Source organism: Centruroides sculpturatus, unplaced genomic scaffold (genome assembly GCF_000671375.1).
Source record: "Centruroides sculpturatus isolate CEXI.00-Female unplaced genomic scaffold, Cexi_2.0 scaffold565, whole genome shotgun sequence".
In the NCBI taxonomy this organism is placed as follows: domain Eukaryota; kingdom Metazoa; phylum Arthropoda; class Arachnida; order Scorpiones; family Buthidae; genus Centruroides; species Centruroides sculpturatus.
In genome coordinates, this window is record NW_019384722.1 from 155,939 (window position 1) to 171,180 (window position 15,242).

Sequence of the window (15,242 nt, forward strand, 5' to 3'; positions counted from 1 at the left end):
CGGACATCACACCTTTCTTCGATGAAGCGCATGTTATTCGCACCACCCAACACACGGAACAACTAAGAACTTTGGAGGCACTGGAAATATTTAAAGCCGATCGTAAATCCGCATGCATTAATTTCAAAGAAGAAATAAATCTCTCTGCAGCATGGCAATTTTTAATTGACGATAAATCATAATATAGTTTATAAGACAAGTTTTATGACGTAATGCACACAATGATTCCCCATTGGTAGAAAATTACATTTGAAATAACAAGTGGATTCCTTCCGTTTTCGGAATTTTTTCGAAAAATAGCACGTTACGTTTTTTCAAAAACATTCGAATTAAAGAATCCGGTTATAACGAAAGATATAAAGAAGTAAGCCTGAAGAAGATCCCAGGAGGGGAATCGAAAACGTTCGCCGATTTTAAAGAATTTCGCACCGGTTAATGGTTAAGGGTAGACAGTTGTTGGTTGTGAAGTTATACAACCCGGTGTGGTAAGAAAGCATATTACATAAGGGTTCATAGCCCCACTCTAAAATTCTCCTGGTAAGTTCAGTAGAACACCTATTATTCAAATTGTCATCTTAGTATTGCACTAAATGGTTTTCAAGTTTTATATTGGTGGTGGCTGTGTAACATAAAATAGAACTCCATTTGTGAATGATGTAGTGGGACTATATACACACTTGATCTTTCAAAGCTTGAAAAACAATATCATTTACACAGTATTCTGTACAAGGATAATTGTGGCTTGATGATTGAGATGAAACCATATTTTTTGGAAAGGCAAACAATATACAAAGAGACTGGCCCTAAATATGGAATGGAAGGTTGTGCAAACACTAGTATTTTTGATGTAAAATCTAGATGGTGTAGTAAACTCAATACTTTGGCATTAAGATGACAGAATTTTGCACAAGTATCCTGCCCTATTACAGAAGTAAAAACATATTGCAACTCCTTATGTACTATGTGCTGTGAAGAAGGATACAAGTATGAACACCATATATGAGTAGATATGGCTGTATTTATATAGCTTAGCAGCTGAAAGGTGTAGCAACGATGATAGAAGGAATTAAGTTAGATTTATGGTAGATGCAAAATGTTAGACCATCAGGTGCTCTTTGAATGCTTAGATTTAAAAATGAAATTATGCCAATGAGAAAAAAAAAATCAAGTCTTAAATTAAAAATTAATAAAATAACATTGTGATTAGATTTATGTAATTTAACAATCAACTAAACGTTTAACTTCCAGTAATGAAAATTTTTATGTCAAATTCATGAACATTTTCAATCTTATCCAAGATATGCATCAGGTCACCAACAATATTTCAAATTGGAATGTGCAGAACATAACTTTCAAAAAGATTTCAAATTAAGCAATTATTTCAAAATGACCACATCAGGGCTCTAGAATCATTGGAAATATACAAGGCCAACTTGACTGGCAATTGTATTAACTTTAAAGATGGAAAAAGCATCTCATATGCATGGCAATGCTTTTATGAAAATCAGGAATTACTAAAATAAACTAATTATTATTATCTTATAAAAATAAGACATAAAATCTTACATCTGTTATAATTTTTATACTTCTGATTTACCACTGATATTACCACTGATTATTTACATTTATAATATTTTTGTTGTTTTATCAATACATCATTATGTTTTTGTTCCAATTATTTAAAAATCTTTTTGAAAAATTGTGTACTGTGCATTCCAATTTGGAAGGCCTGAAGCAAGATCAGTTAAGATCAAAAATGTCAATTTGACATTAAAATTTTTGTTACTGGAAGTTAAAGATTTAGTTGATTTTGCTTAGTCTTTAGTTCCAGTCATTGAGAAGTATTTTTATTACATAAATCATTAAAAATTATGATTTGTGATATATTTCTGGTTAAACGTTTAAGTAATAAATAGCAACTATGAATACAGATAATTAAAATTCATCCCTGAAAATTTGCTATTATAGTAGAAATATTAGAAAATTTTTAATTATTTTAGTTTAAATAAATCTGAAAAAGTTTTTAAGATATGCATCTTATAAGATGGTGTCATTTCTAATGACATTTTAAGATTGTACATAATTCTATTCTGGATAAAAATGCATATTGTTTGTCAATATATTTTATATTTTTGTAAACATTTATAATTTTTTTAGTTTATAAGCAATATTTACAATTTACATTATCCTAATTTACAACCTAATTTACAACCTAAAAGCTTATCATCTTGCTCTGGACCAGGAGCCTTACAATGAATGTGTTATTTTATGATCCAACTTTACTTTTAATGTTTGTTTATGCATTTGTATTTTTTAAATTTGTACTTTGATTTTTAACTGGGTATGTTATCTAATTGTCATACTGGGGAGGCACTTATTGTCTACGAGATATTGCCTTTTTTTTATTTGAAAATAAATAAATAATACTCATTACTTAATTTTTATTGCTATTATATTATATCATTTGTTGTAATATATTAATTTTATTTCTGAATAATGTTTCCATACTTGCTAGCCTTTAAGAAAGAGGAATAGTTGGGACATTGTAGAAAAATGCTAATTTTTGAATAAAAACACTGACAGCATAAAAAGCAAAGAAATTCTTTTTTAACATTGATATTGTACAATGCTTATATTAAATACCTTTAATAAACAAAATTTAATGTTATCTCTGCATATGATATCTTATAAAACTATTGCCATAAACACTGTCAAGAGTATGGCAATAGCTTTATACTCTCTAACATCACAATTTAAAAATGGTCAAATATTTTACAGGAGATATCACAAATCTACACGTAGATTTATGATGTGTTCCATCTTGACATGTCATGAATCTTGATATTGCATGATGAGTGGCTCCTGTTATTAAGGTGACCAACTATTTTACAATGAAAAGGAGGACATAAATAAATTGAAGGAAAAAATATCATAATAAAAAAAACCTTTTATTCATTGCAACTATAATACACTATAGTAATATCTACTGCATATGTATGTGCCATGTAATATTTCAGTAAGAAATAAACAAAGCCACTTCTACGTGGTGCGCTCTCTCAAAGTCTTTTGTGTGGAGCACATGCATCTCATAAGCACATCTTGCCGCACTCTACCAAGCCTTGATGAATCATCATGTTAAATATAAACACATCACATGCAATGGATCGGCTTGGCGTCGATCAAATATGTAGATTTACAGATTAGTCTTCAAATATCAAAAAGGAGGACACTTTTCAAGGGAGGACAGAACTTAAAAAAGAAGGACTGTCCTCCCTAAAGGAGGATGATTGGTCACCTTACTGCTATATGCCTTTGTGCAATGTTTTGCTTTGTTAATACACTAATTTCTTTTGTTACAGTGCAATGTACTCATGATGGTTGCTATCAGTCAGTTTATTGACTTTCACTGCAATTATTAAGGACAATGGTTTTTCTGGTTATTTATTTTCTATCTGTCTTTTTCTTACCATACCAAATATCTTTTCTTTTTGCTGCACATCAATGCCCTGCTATGTTGTGTAATAAAACTATCCTCAACCTTACTATTTACAAAGATTACAAATCTTTGTAAAATAGTAAGGCTGATGATAATTCTTTTCTTGAGAAAGTTCATACCATATGGCCTGTATGTTCTTAAGTGATGAATCAGATGTTTTTCTTTTTGGGCAAAGAAACTGTAGCACTGCTCAATAATTTGGTATAACTGTAAAAGTAACTCAGTTCCTTCCATTATTGATTTAACTGCCAACATAGTGGCATCAAAGTTACCAGACTTAAAGATGCAATTTATCTTGTCTGCCATTTAAAATTATCACATTTCAGCTAAAATTCTCATACATATACCAATATACATACAGTAGAGCATCCTTTATCCAAAAGTCAGTTATCCGAAAGCATTCCAGTCAGCAAATTTAAATTTTTGCTAGTGCTGTGGTGCTGCAATCTTTGGCTATATCTTGGGCTACTCCATGTGTGTTTTAGCTGGCAGCACTGGCACTTTTGTGTGGTGTTTTTCTGAGGATTGTGTGTCATGCTGAATCGAACGTTTTTGATACTAGATCAACTATTAAAGTATAGTTTTTTGGTTTTTATATTTTTCAATATTGCAGATATTTTAATTAATTAATTTAATTTTTCAATATATTTATTTTGTTTATAAGAAATAAAGAAATAATTTTTAACGATACAATAGCCACGATTATTATTTAAAAAAAGTATATGTTAGGCTTAACATCGACAAAAATTCAACGCGAAGTGACATGCAACGGAGAAAAATTTCAACACGGGATAGGTTAATATATTTTTTTCGTACATAATCGGTTATCCGAAAAATAAGTTATCCAAACAACCTCAGTCCCCAATTGATTCGGATAAACGACGCTCTACTGTAAATAAAAATATTAATCTTGGTTCTTTCCCAATTGAAGGAATCTGAGATGATCATTCTGGTTCACTTCAGTCATTCATAATAAAATACATAATATGTCTTTGGCATATATATTGGTGTTAGACTTATTAAATGAAATGTTTATGTGATAATATCAAGTTCTTTAAAAACACTGACAAAAGGGAAAAGGAGCCTGTCCACTGACAGAGCATACAAAATGCTGATGGTTAGCAACTATGTGTTTCTATGTTATCAGTTCTTTCTATATAAAGTTGGAAAGAAATTCATAAGTCTGATACTGTAGTTCAAAAGATATAAAAGGTTTAATATTTCAACTCAGTGTATGAGGAGGCTAAATATTGTTCAAAAGTATGGGAATTCTTCTTTTCTTGTATTAAATCACTTTTAATCACTTGTTTATGGTGTGAATTTACAGCACAATTTGACTGTTTAATTTAATTATGAGGAAGATTCAATTAAAAATTAATTTTATGGTAAAAGTCTTTTTTAATAAACAAGGAAAACAGCCATTCATCCTCATTGACAGGTTTAGCACAATAAGTTAACAGAAATATGAAATTATATATATGTATGTATGTATGTATATAATTTCCTATTTCTGTGAACTTATTTCTGACTCTGTGAAAAGTTAAAATATATATATATATATATATATATATTTTTTTTTTAACTCTTTCTGCACTATGGGCATTAAGGCAGCTTTTTTTCAGGTCTATTATGGGTTCAGCCAGTCCTACAATGAAGCGGCTGGGTGAAAATTGCATGTTTTCACATATCCTGCTTCACTTAATAGGAGCATACTATGCATATATGAACATGCTGTTAAGTGTGCCAGCTTCTTTTGGCTTATACTGCTGTGTCAATGTAAATTAAATGTAAATATACTGCTAAGTAACTACTCAATAATATCTCTGTGGCAAACATTATTAAAAATAAAAAACTAAAATAAAAAAAATGCCTCTGATACTATAAAAATCATTTTAAAATAATGAGGTTGTTTTTAGATAATTTGTGCAATACAATGATAATTTTGTCCCTTCTACAGGAGCATGCTCTTAAGTTATACACCCAGAAATATGGGTGTATAACTTAAGAGTATATACCCTTAAGTTAAATCTTAAGGGTGTATAACTCTTAAGTTATACACCCAGAAATACATACAAATTAAATAATTTGTTTATGTGACTTTTACTTATTGAATATTTTTTTATTGTGTTTGTTTCAATTTTAATTACATCTGAAAAATTTTCATCAGTTTTTACTACTGTTCCTTACTGCTAAATTATTAATGCTAATGCTTGTTGTAATTACCTATTTTGAATATATCATCATGGTATTTTTCATAACTTTGATGATTAATACTGTGAATGTATATAAACAAATAAACCATGCAAAATATAGGAATGTTTGTTGTTTTATTGTTTATGTTAAAATTCTGATTTTCTGCTATTAACATAAATTATTTTTTTAACCTAGTCTCACCAGCTTCTATGTCCATGAGCTGCCACAATGAATATTAACATTTAATAATGGTGATGATGATGAAATTTTAAGAGTTAGTGAATGTGGAATACTCTTAAATGAATGAATATCTCTTACTATAATATCCATCAGAAAAATATATTAAATTTTATGAAAAATGATAGATTATGACAAACAGTACTTAAACTTTGCATCATATTTAAGTAGAATAAATAAATACTTAATTCAGGATACCAAATTAATTTTATTCAGTAATGTTTTTGTTTTTATGTAAGACTTCAGCTTCATTCTGGAACATGAATATACAGTATACCATTATCAAGTGCATTAAAAAGAGAGAACTATTCTAGGTTTGAACAATTTCAAATTACAATAAGGAAATTACCATCACACAGAAATTATAATAAAAACAGCAAAATTATAACATAATATATTAGGATGGTATTTTAAAACTTTGTTAAGAAATGTGTATCTATCTTTGAAGTAAAATTCTCGCATTCTGACTTTGCTTTTAGACAAAGGATAAGAAAGAATAAGAAATCCAAAATTGCTGCCCATCTATTGCTGTCTAGCACTAAAGAGTCATGGGAATTAATCATCCTAAGCTTGCAAGTGCAAAGATGTTCATAAAGATGCTCCTATAGAAGGGACAAAATTAGCATTGTATTGCACAAAGTATCTAAAAACAACCTCATTATTTTAAAATGATTTTTATAGTATCAGAAGCATTTTTTTTATTTTAGTTTTTTAATTTTAATAATGTTTGCCACAGAGATATTATTGAGTAGTTACTTAGCAGTATATTTACATTTAACTTACAAACTTTAACAAAGGTTAAGTGTGCAAGATGCATATTTTGCTCAAAACCAGCATGTATCATTTATCTCTGATTAGTCTTGCCAGGAGCTTTCTTTTCACATGAACTTCCCTTTATGAACAACTCGATAAAATTCATTTTATCTCTGACAACAATATCTTCCAAACAAGCACAAAAGAAATACATAACACTGCTCAATTAATCTAACAGACCATTTATCTGCCCAATGATTGATCATTAAAGGGTTATTCCAATTGACTTGGACTCCCCTATCTATGGTCTAAACAATACTACCTTTCTTATCTGGAAAGTCCATTCTAGTTTGTCTAAAAGCTAAGAATGCAAGGATTTTACTTGAGGGTTACTTATCAAAGAAAACTACGTATTTCCTGATAAAGTTTTAAAGTATCATCATAATATATTATGTCAGTGGTCACCAACCAGTCACCAGAAAATTTTGGTGGTCTGTAGAGAAATTTGGATATTGACTTTGCATAACCTTGAGTTGATCAAAGTATTATGAAAGAAATACAAAATGCTTGGTTGCTTTTTCTCACTCATTGGGGGTATTTTTTATTCAAATCTAAAACCAAACACGAAATGATTGTTATCAACAAATAATCAACAATAAGTAATGTGAGTGCAATAGTCATCCTTCATGGAAAAGAGCCAAAAATCCATAAACTTATTTCAAACAAGCAGCAACAAACTTCATATTAATTTGTTATAATTAAGCAATTGAATTTCATACTAATAAAGTAAAATGAAACTTTTATGATCATTATTCTATAGATATTTGTATCATTTAAAAAAATTTATGTTAGTGATCTGTGGGATTCAAAATTATGAATTTAGTGGTCTGCAAGGTCAGAAAGTTTGGCAACTGCTATATTATATTATAATTTTGTACTTTATTATAATTCTGTGTGATAGTAATTTATTAATTGAAATTAATATCTAATTTGTAATTGTTCAAAGTAACAAAGTTCTCTCAAATGTATTCAATCTGATACACTTGATAAACAGTATATATTCACATTCAGACTGCAGATGAGAATGTTCTTACAAAAAACTGAAAGCATTACTAAATAAAATTAGTTTAAAGAAAGATTTTTTTGTCAAACTGCAGAAAAAAGAAAACACATTTTTAGGAGATTAAAATACTATATTTTGTACTTATTTCACAAATCTAATGTAGAATAAATTGTTAGATTTCATACAACTAGATATATATGTATATATATATCTACTTATATATAGACTATAATCATTAGGTTTTTTCATTAAATTTCATTAAAAATATGTACTTCCTTCTGTGCCGTCATGCCCCAATCGTTGCTTCTTGTGCCTCAATACTTGTCTTATTTTATCACCATCTCTGCACTGGACTGTGTTGGTCTTGTCTTTAAATTTTATATCTAGAAATATTCAATAAAATAAGGAAACAAAAGAAAATAGTTTTTTGGAACACCTTAGTATAAATGTTCATAACAATAAAACTCTAAAACAATTGACTTTTTTGTAAAAATATTCAATATCCATGAAATTATGTTTAATCTTGGAAAATCAAATATCAAACCAATTTTACTAAATCTTTCTAGATTTGGTAAAATTTACTAAGTTTCTGAATTTAGTTACCTTTTGCATTACAGTCTTTACAAAACAGAAGATCTTCAGCCATTCCATTTCGATTAGAGGAAGCACTGAGGAAACAATAATCACAACGAGGATCCTCTGAGTCAGATGAAGGAAGACTTGATGTTTCCAAAAAATCCGGACCATGAGTTTTCTTAATGCGCTGTATTTAAAGATAAATAAATTTAATAAATTTTGGTTTCTACAACTTTTCTAATGTTCTAATTCATTGAAATTTTAATTCTTTGCAGCTATTTATAAAATAAATTTTAAAATTCCAGGATACATCTATTAAAACATAATTCACTTAAAATATATTATTTAATCACATTTTCTGCACTATTTGAAAGCATTATACAAAAATTATGAACTGTACAGCAATTTTATACAATTTTAATATGTCTAAGATTTGTGTAAAGAAAATTTTATTTCAAAATTATTTCATTAAATGAAGAATAAGAATATTCAAAATATTTTAAATTAAAGATCAAATTTTATATTAACTAATTATTCATATATCATAATCCATATAGAATTATATTGCATTGAAGGACTGGACTATCTGATTTAAATTTCACTTAAATCTTGTAAAATTATGTAAACAGTACACAAAGTTTAATTTTAAAAATCAGTAATATTATTTATGAAAATTATCTTGTCTATAATACATGTGTGTTATCTCTATATTTAAAGTAATTCTGAAAAATTTATAAAATTATTATAAATAATTATGATGAATGAATTAAAAAAAACTCATATGTTATTACAAACTTTTTCCATTGTATTATGGTTTTTTATTTCTATAAGTTGTATAAATTTATATCTCAACGCATTTGTTTCACTTGTTTTAAATTGTTTATAGTATACATTTTAAATTATAATAATTTATTCATTCAAAAATTGTAATTATTATAAATAATTATGATGAATTGTAATTATTATGATTATTGTAATTATTATAAATAATTATGATGAATGAATTAAAAAAAACTCATATGTTATTACAAACTTTTACCATTGTATTATGGTTTTTTATTTCTATAAGTTGTATAAATTTATATCTCAATGCATTTGTTTCACTTGTTTTAAATTGTTTATAGTATACATGTTAAATTATAATAATTTATTCATTCAAAAATTGCTTCTCTCTCTACAGTTCAGCATATTTTTATACAAACTGATACCAACAAATAAATGCTATGGGTATTATATTAGCATAATTGTCATCAAATTTAAAATTAGTATAAACTTTCCAACTAAGCATGCTAACTCCCTAAGAGTTGATTCTGGGAGATTTGACTTTTTTTACTCTCAGCTATATTTAAAAGCTGTTGCTTATTTTTTAGTCTGTTTTAATATATAACCCAAAAGTTGATCATCATGATGAGTAAATGTGGGTAGAAGAGTACGACCCAAAGACAAAAGATTAACTCCATAAAAATTGAAAATCAAGTTACAAACATGTCACCATACCTAATTAGTTTCCTTTATTGATACTGCCCAATATCTAGTGTGAAAAATGTTCTGTAATAATTATAGATGTAATAATTAAGTATGATGAAAATCAAATTGAAAACTTGTCAATTTTTATGGAGATAGAGTCTTTTGCCTTTGGGCAGTACAATAGGTCTCAATTTAGGAGACCAAGAATTTACAAACTTTTGTCAAATTTCAGAAATCTCCCAGCAAATCCAGGAGAATTGGCAGTCCCATTCCTGATGGCTAATAAATAAATAAAAATAAATAATAAATAATATAATTGTGCTTTTAGGGATAAAATGTTTCCAATATTGAATTTATGGTTACAAGATCATGAAAATGTTCAGCAATCAGCATCTGGTTCACAATCATCATCTATGCTTGAAAAAAAAATCTAATGATCCATATCTTGTCTCCAATAACTGCTTTTCTGCTCCAGCTAATATATGATATTCTATATTAGTGTAACATGATTCTCATTCTCAATCAATATAATTTCATAATTTCTTTAGAGAACTTTGAATTCTTGAAAAATTATATCAAATGTTTTGTCAGCATAGACTTTGAAATCTAAATTGTCAAAGTGGAGATGCTTTATCTAAATTTAACCTAACAAGTCATTATCATAAATCACAATAAACAGAAATCAAACAACATATTGGCATATACCTTAACAATAGTGTTACCACCCATCCGGTTTTCACCCATACAGTCCGGGAATCGACTCACTGAACTACTAATTTTGTCAGGGAATATCGTGCCAGCCTGTCAACCTTTTTTTTCTTGTACAATTTGTATTCGTACATGTCTCTAATATCCAATAGAGCTAAGTCATCTGTAGTTGTTTTTTCTTAATTTAGTTAGTTACATTACTCCAAGTCTCCCTAGTCCCTAACTGTAACTGATTTAGAACCAGCATGCACTGCACGTTATTCTTCGCATTGCAAAATGACATTGCACATGCGTCAGGAACTTCTGTTCAAACAAACCTCACCTGCTGTCCATATCAGCTATTTTGAAAAGGTGGCAACACTACTTAACAATCTGACAATGCAAAGAAGATATTTAGAAACCAGGATCTGATTTTTTGTATAAACTTTGCTTTATTACCCTGCTTAAGGTTCAAGTCATTAAATTCTCTTATTGCTCAAAGAGCAGCTCCCAAATCTTTTGCCATAGTGGTTGTTATAAGTTGATAATATAATTTTCCCATAGAAATGAATATATATGATTTAGATCAGATTGTAGTGACATGAATTTTAATAAGAAAGGAAATTTATTAAAGTGAAAAGAAAAAAGATCAGAAAAACATCGTACACTGTTAGAATACAAAGAATTTCAGCAAGCCATTTCCTAATTCTCTACTTTCATATTTTTTATTTGAGTAAATTATTACTTAGCTGCACCTCTATTATATGATACTGATAATATAATTTTCCATCTGTGTTTATCACTCATTAATATCAATTTTTCACCAATTCTCCTTATTTTATCTATTTTATTTTTCTTTAAACAGCATAACCTTATATTTTTAAGATCATAGTGAATTTTATATTTTGTTGTAAGGCAATTTATTTTATTTTTATATTCAAGATTTTATTTATACAAAAACAGTCCAGAACATCTACAGTCCAGAAATTTGTAATCTAGGAACATCAGTAATCCAACATTATTTGTACAAACATATATATCCTCACACTCATAATCCAAAAAGGGTGAGCAGCAGGCAAAAGGAGACTATAATCTTACAAACTATCCATTCAGCAACTTTTTCCACACCTTCCTGTCCAGACATACCACTTTTACTTCATACACACTCATGCCTCTTTTAGCACACTTTTAACACATTTTCACATTCTCTTTCTGACTCAACACTATGTACTTTCAGATACTCATCCATTTGTTCCAACCAAGACTTTTTCAGCCTTCCCCTACCACACGTCCTTGGGAAAGGTGGATACCTTTCCCATATACTCTTTTCAACAGTTCTTCTCCTTTCATTCTCCTTTCATCCTCTCAATGGGCCTTACAATGGTTCAGCCATTGTAAGGCCTATTTCCCTACTTTTTCATCTACATCCTCTTTTACTCCACATTCCAACACTTGTTCATTTCTCACAGTCTCTCTCCTTGTTATGCCTCACACTCCTCTTAAATATCTCATCTCATATGCAGTAATGATACTCCTATGACTCTTCTACGATACCTAAGTTTGATTAGAATACATGAGCACAGGAACCACAACACACCTATACACAACCCATTTATGCCTCTTTGGCAGGAGCGTACTGTAGTGGAGGCGGCAGGGGCGGCCCGCCCCGGGCGGCACTTTTTAGGGGGCAGCAAAATTTCACAATAAATAATAATAATATCTTGTAAAAATTTGAAACATCCTAACCTATACTTGCATCGCGCCTACGATAGTGCTATCGTCCGGACAGTCCGGGAATCGGCTCGCCGTCCGGGTGAAGTAGTGATTTTTTCATCCCAGGAAATCCTGCGAAACCTGTTGACCTTTTTTTTTATTTCGCTTGTACGATTTATTCGCGTTCATATACACCACTAATATCCAATAGAACTATTTTAAACAGGTCGCTGCACTACCACCGAATTTTTCATTGCTTGTTCTGTGACAAAACTGAATTTTGGTCTTTTAAATTGAAATACCTAAATAAGGGGGGCCGAAATTTTCCTCCGCCCCGGGCGGCTGACATCCACGGTATGCCACTGCTCTTTGGACATCCTTTTATCCCTTGCAAATCTACTCAATGCACCCACCACCTGACTCCAGCACTATTTGTGAAAATTACAATTTTGAAAAATCTATAAAACTTGTACAAAATTGTGATTCAAACTAATGAAGTGGATTTTTCCATTTCATTTCATGTTAATTAAATTTATGTGTGTTTTTATAACATCATATTACTTAAAGTTTGGCATTTGTGATGCTTATGTCAAATTTTGTTTGCAAATTTCTAATGTAATATTTAACATTATTTCTTCTACTTTTGTAGAATAAATCAACAATTGAATAAAAATTAATAAAATTAGTTGTTAAAATATGATGAAAATACAGTGGGTGATCGGTTAACGAACAAATTGGATAACGAACACTTTCACAAAAGATTTTTATGATCGGACAACGAACATATGTTCGGATAACGAACACTTCACTGAACAAACACAAGAAGCGACGTAAAATAATGAATACCAATTGGTCTTCCTTTGTCTTCAGGCAACAATTCGAAGCTTTTCAGAGCACGGGAGACGTCGACATCGACGTTCTACCCAGTATATACTGATCGGATAGTATTCCCCCGAACTTTGAAACTCTCTCTTGTAATTCCAGCCTTTTGTATTTCTGACAGAAACAATTCTTTTACGTTTTCTTCTGAAAATGCGGATTTATGTTGATATCCGCTATTAAAGATCTTTTGAAGAAGTAGGAAGATGTCAGAACTACGGTCTTAAAATGGCATCCAAACCAAGTTGAGGTTAATAGGCCTAGGGATCTCTACAATTACAATGCTATTAATTACTTCTGAAAAATCATGAATAAGACAGAAAAGCAATCAACATTGGATAGATTCTTTAACCCCCACAAACAGAAAAAACATGACTAATAAAAATGCAAGACCGTGTATATATGTATTTTTATTATTACATATGAATAAACGTAGTAAAAAAGTACAGTATATACTTTTGTTATTTTTGGGGGTCTCCAGAACGAATTAATCAAATTCCCATAGAAACCTATGTTAAATCGATAATCGGTTAACGAACAATTCGGATAGCGAACAAAGTCTTGGAACGGATTATGTTCGTTAACCGATCACCCACTGTACTATTAAATCACTGAATTAAAAAAAAAATGTTTATTGCACAACACCAACTGTCTAGAAAAAATCTAATTCAAAATATTCCAATTGTGCCAGATTAAAGATGCTCAACTGTAACAGCTGATTTTGCCCACCAGTGGCCAAGCAGTCTTCGTATCCTGAACACTGGGAGTTCGGTTGTGGGTTCACACCTCACTCAGACGGGCTGGCCACATGAAGTTTTCTGGGTTTTCTCCATGTCTGTAATGTCTAAATAGGGGCCAGTTTCCCTTAAAAAGACCTCCCAGAAGGCATCCCCTTAGGCAGATTGCCCAAGTGTTGCATTGCCATAACTTAACAAACAAACAACTGATTTTACAGATAATTAAATGCTAATTTCTACTTCTAATTTTAATTGCTCTAGTTATAAAATGTCACATGATGTCTATAAGAAAAAAGAAAAAGAACATATGCATCACAAGATATATGACACTGTTAACTCAAAAAGTTTTTCCTTGTTTTATTTCACCCTCTATGCCACGGTTGTAGGTAGGAAATGATGCAAGTGAATGTATACTAACTTTAATGTCCCTTTAGATACTCCCTAATAATTTGTAGTCTTATTTAAGAAATATTCCAGTAAATTATCTATTTGGTCCTTTAATTACTGTAACAAGCTAAAAAATTTAGTAAAGACTTTTTTATGCTATGCTCTGATTCTGCTTGGCATGTGATGCATATATCATAGATAAATTGGAAAATCTGGCTCATTTGCATAAAGGGCAGTGTCATTTTACAATGAATCAAATTGAAAAATTATGTGCATATGTATTCAGCCTGACATTTCTTAGGCATTTTCCAATTGGCCCACATGGTTTTAAGCAATTAATTAAAACAATTAAGAAAGTACGGTAGAATCTCATTTTAACTGATCATGGAACAATGGATTTCTCGGAATAACTGATTTTTTTCCAGATCCCACCAAATCAATGTAATTTTACCTCCTTTTAGTGGATCCTCGAAATAACGAATTTTTTCTACCTCAGATTGATTGTAAACTTTGCGTTTTTTTAACATTTAGTTAATATTTGGGATATTTGTTTCTGGAAATTTGTAGTTTGATGATGCACATGTTACATTTGGGATATGTACAATTGAAGAATTGTATGAAGAGAGTCACCTGGCTGATACGATTGAGGAGGAGTCACCTAGTGAACACTCAGTTACTGGTCCAAGTGTAGTGCCAAATTTAGAGAGGCCATAGAGTATTTCTAAGTCATGAAGACCTTCCTGACAAGTTTCAGCATAAATGAACAGGCTGTACAGTGCATGACATTGCTAATATCAATTGTATTCAATAGATAGAAAAGCAGCATAGAAAGAAACCAAGATGGATGAGTTTTTTAACAAATCGTCAAGAAAAGTGCTTATGGGCATATGTAATTTCCCTCCTTTTATGCTTACCATATGTACAGTTTTCATCAACTTTGTCATACACACATATGGCATAATATACATGTACTGTACATTACAAACATAGTATTTCTATATGATAAAGAATAGGATCTCAAGAGAATAACTTCAAGTACTGGTATTTCTTGTAT

The 15,242-nt window shown here is 30.0% G+C and overlaps 1 protein-coding gene across 2 annotated transcripts in view; it reads right to left on the reverse strand.

Moving 5' to 3' along the window:
• The window catches only part of LOC111628031 (histone acetyltransferase KAT6B-like), a 65,249-nt gene that overhangs the window by 30,067 nt on the left and 19,940 nt on the right, over positions 1 to 15,242 (reverse strand). The window contains exons 2-3 of one of the 2 annotated variants that reach the window (XM_023371750.1): positions 8,346 to 8,505; positions 8,015 to 8,125 (exon numbers count right to left, since the gene is read on the reverse strand). In XM_023371750.1, coding sequence (XP_023227518.1) covers positions 8,015 to 8,125; positions 8,346 to 8,505 — 271 coding nt within the window. The remainder of the gene's footprint in view (positions 1 to 8,014; positions 8,126 to 8,345; positions 8,506 to 15,242) is intronic. The other variant, XM_023371751.1, reaches the window with a different exon arrangement.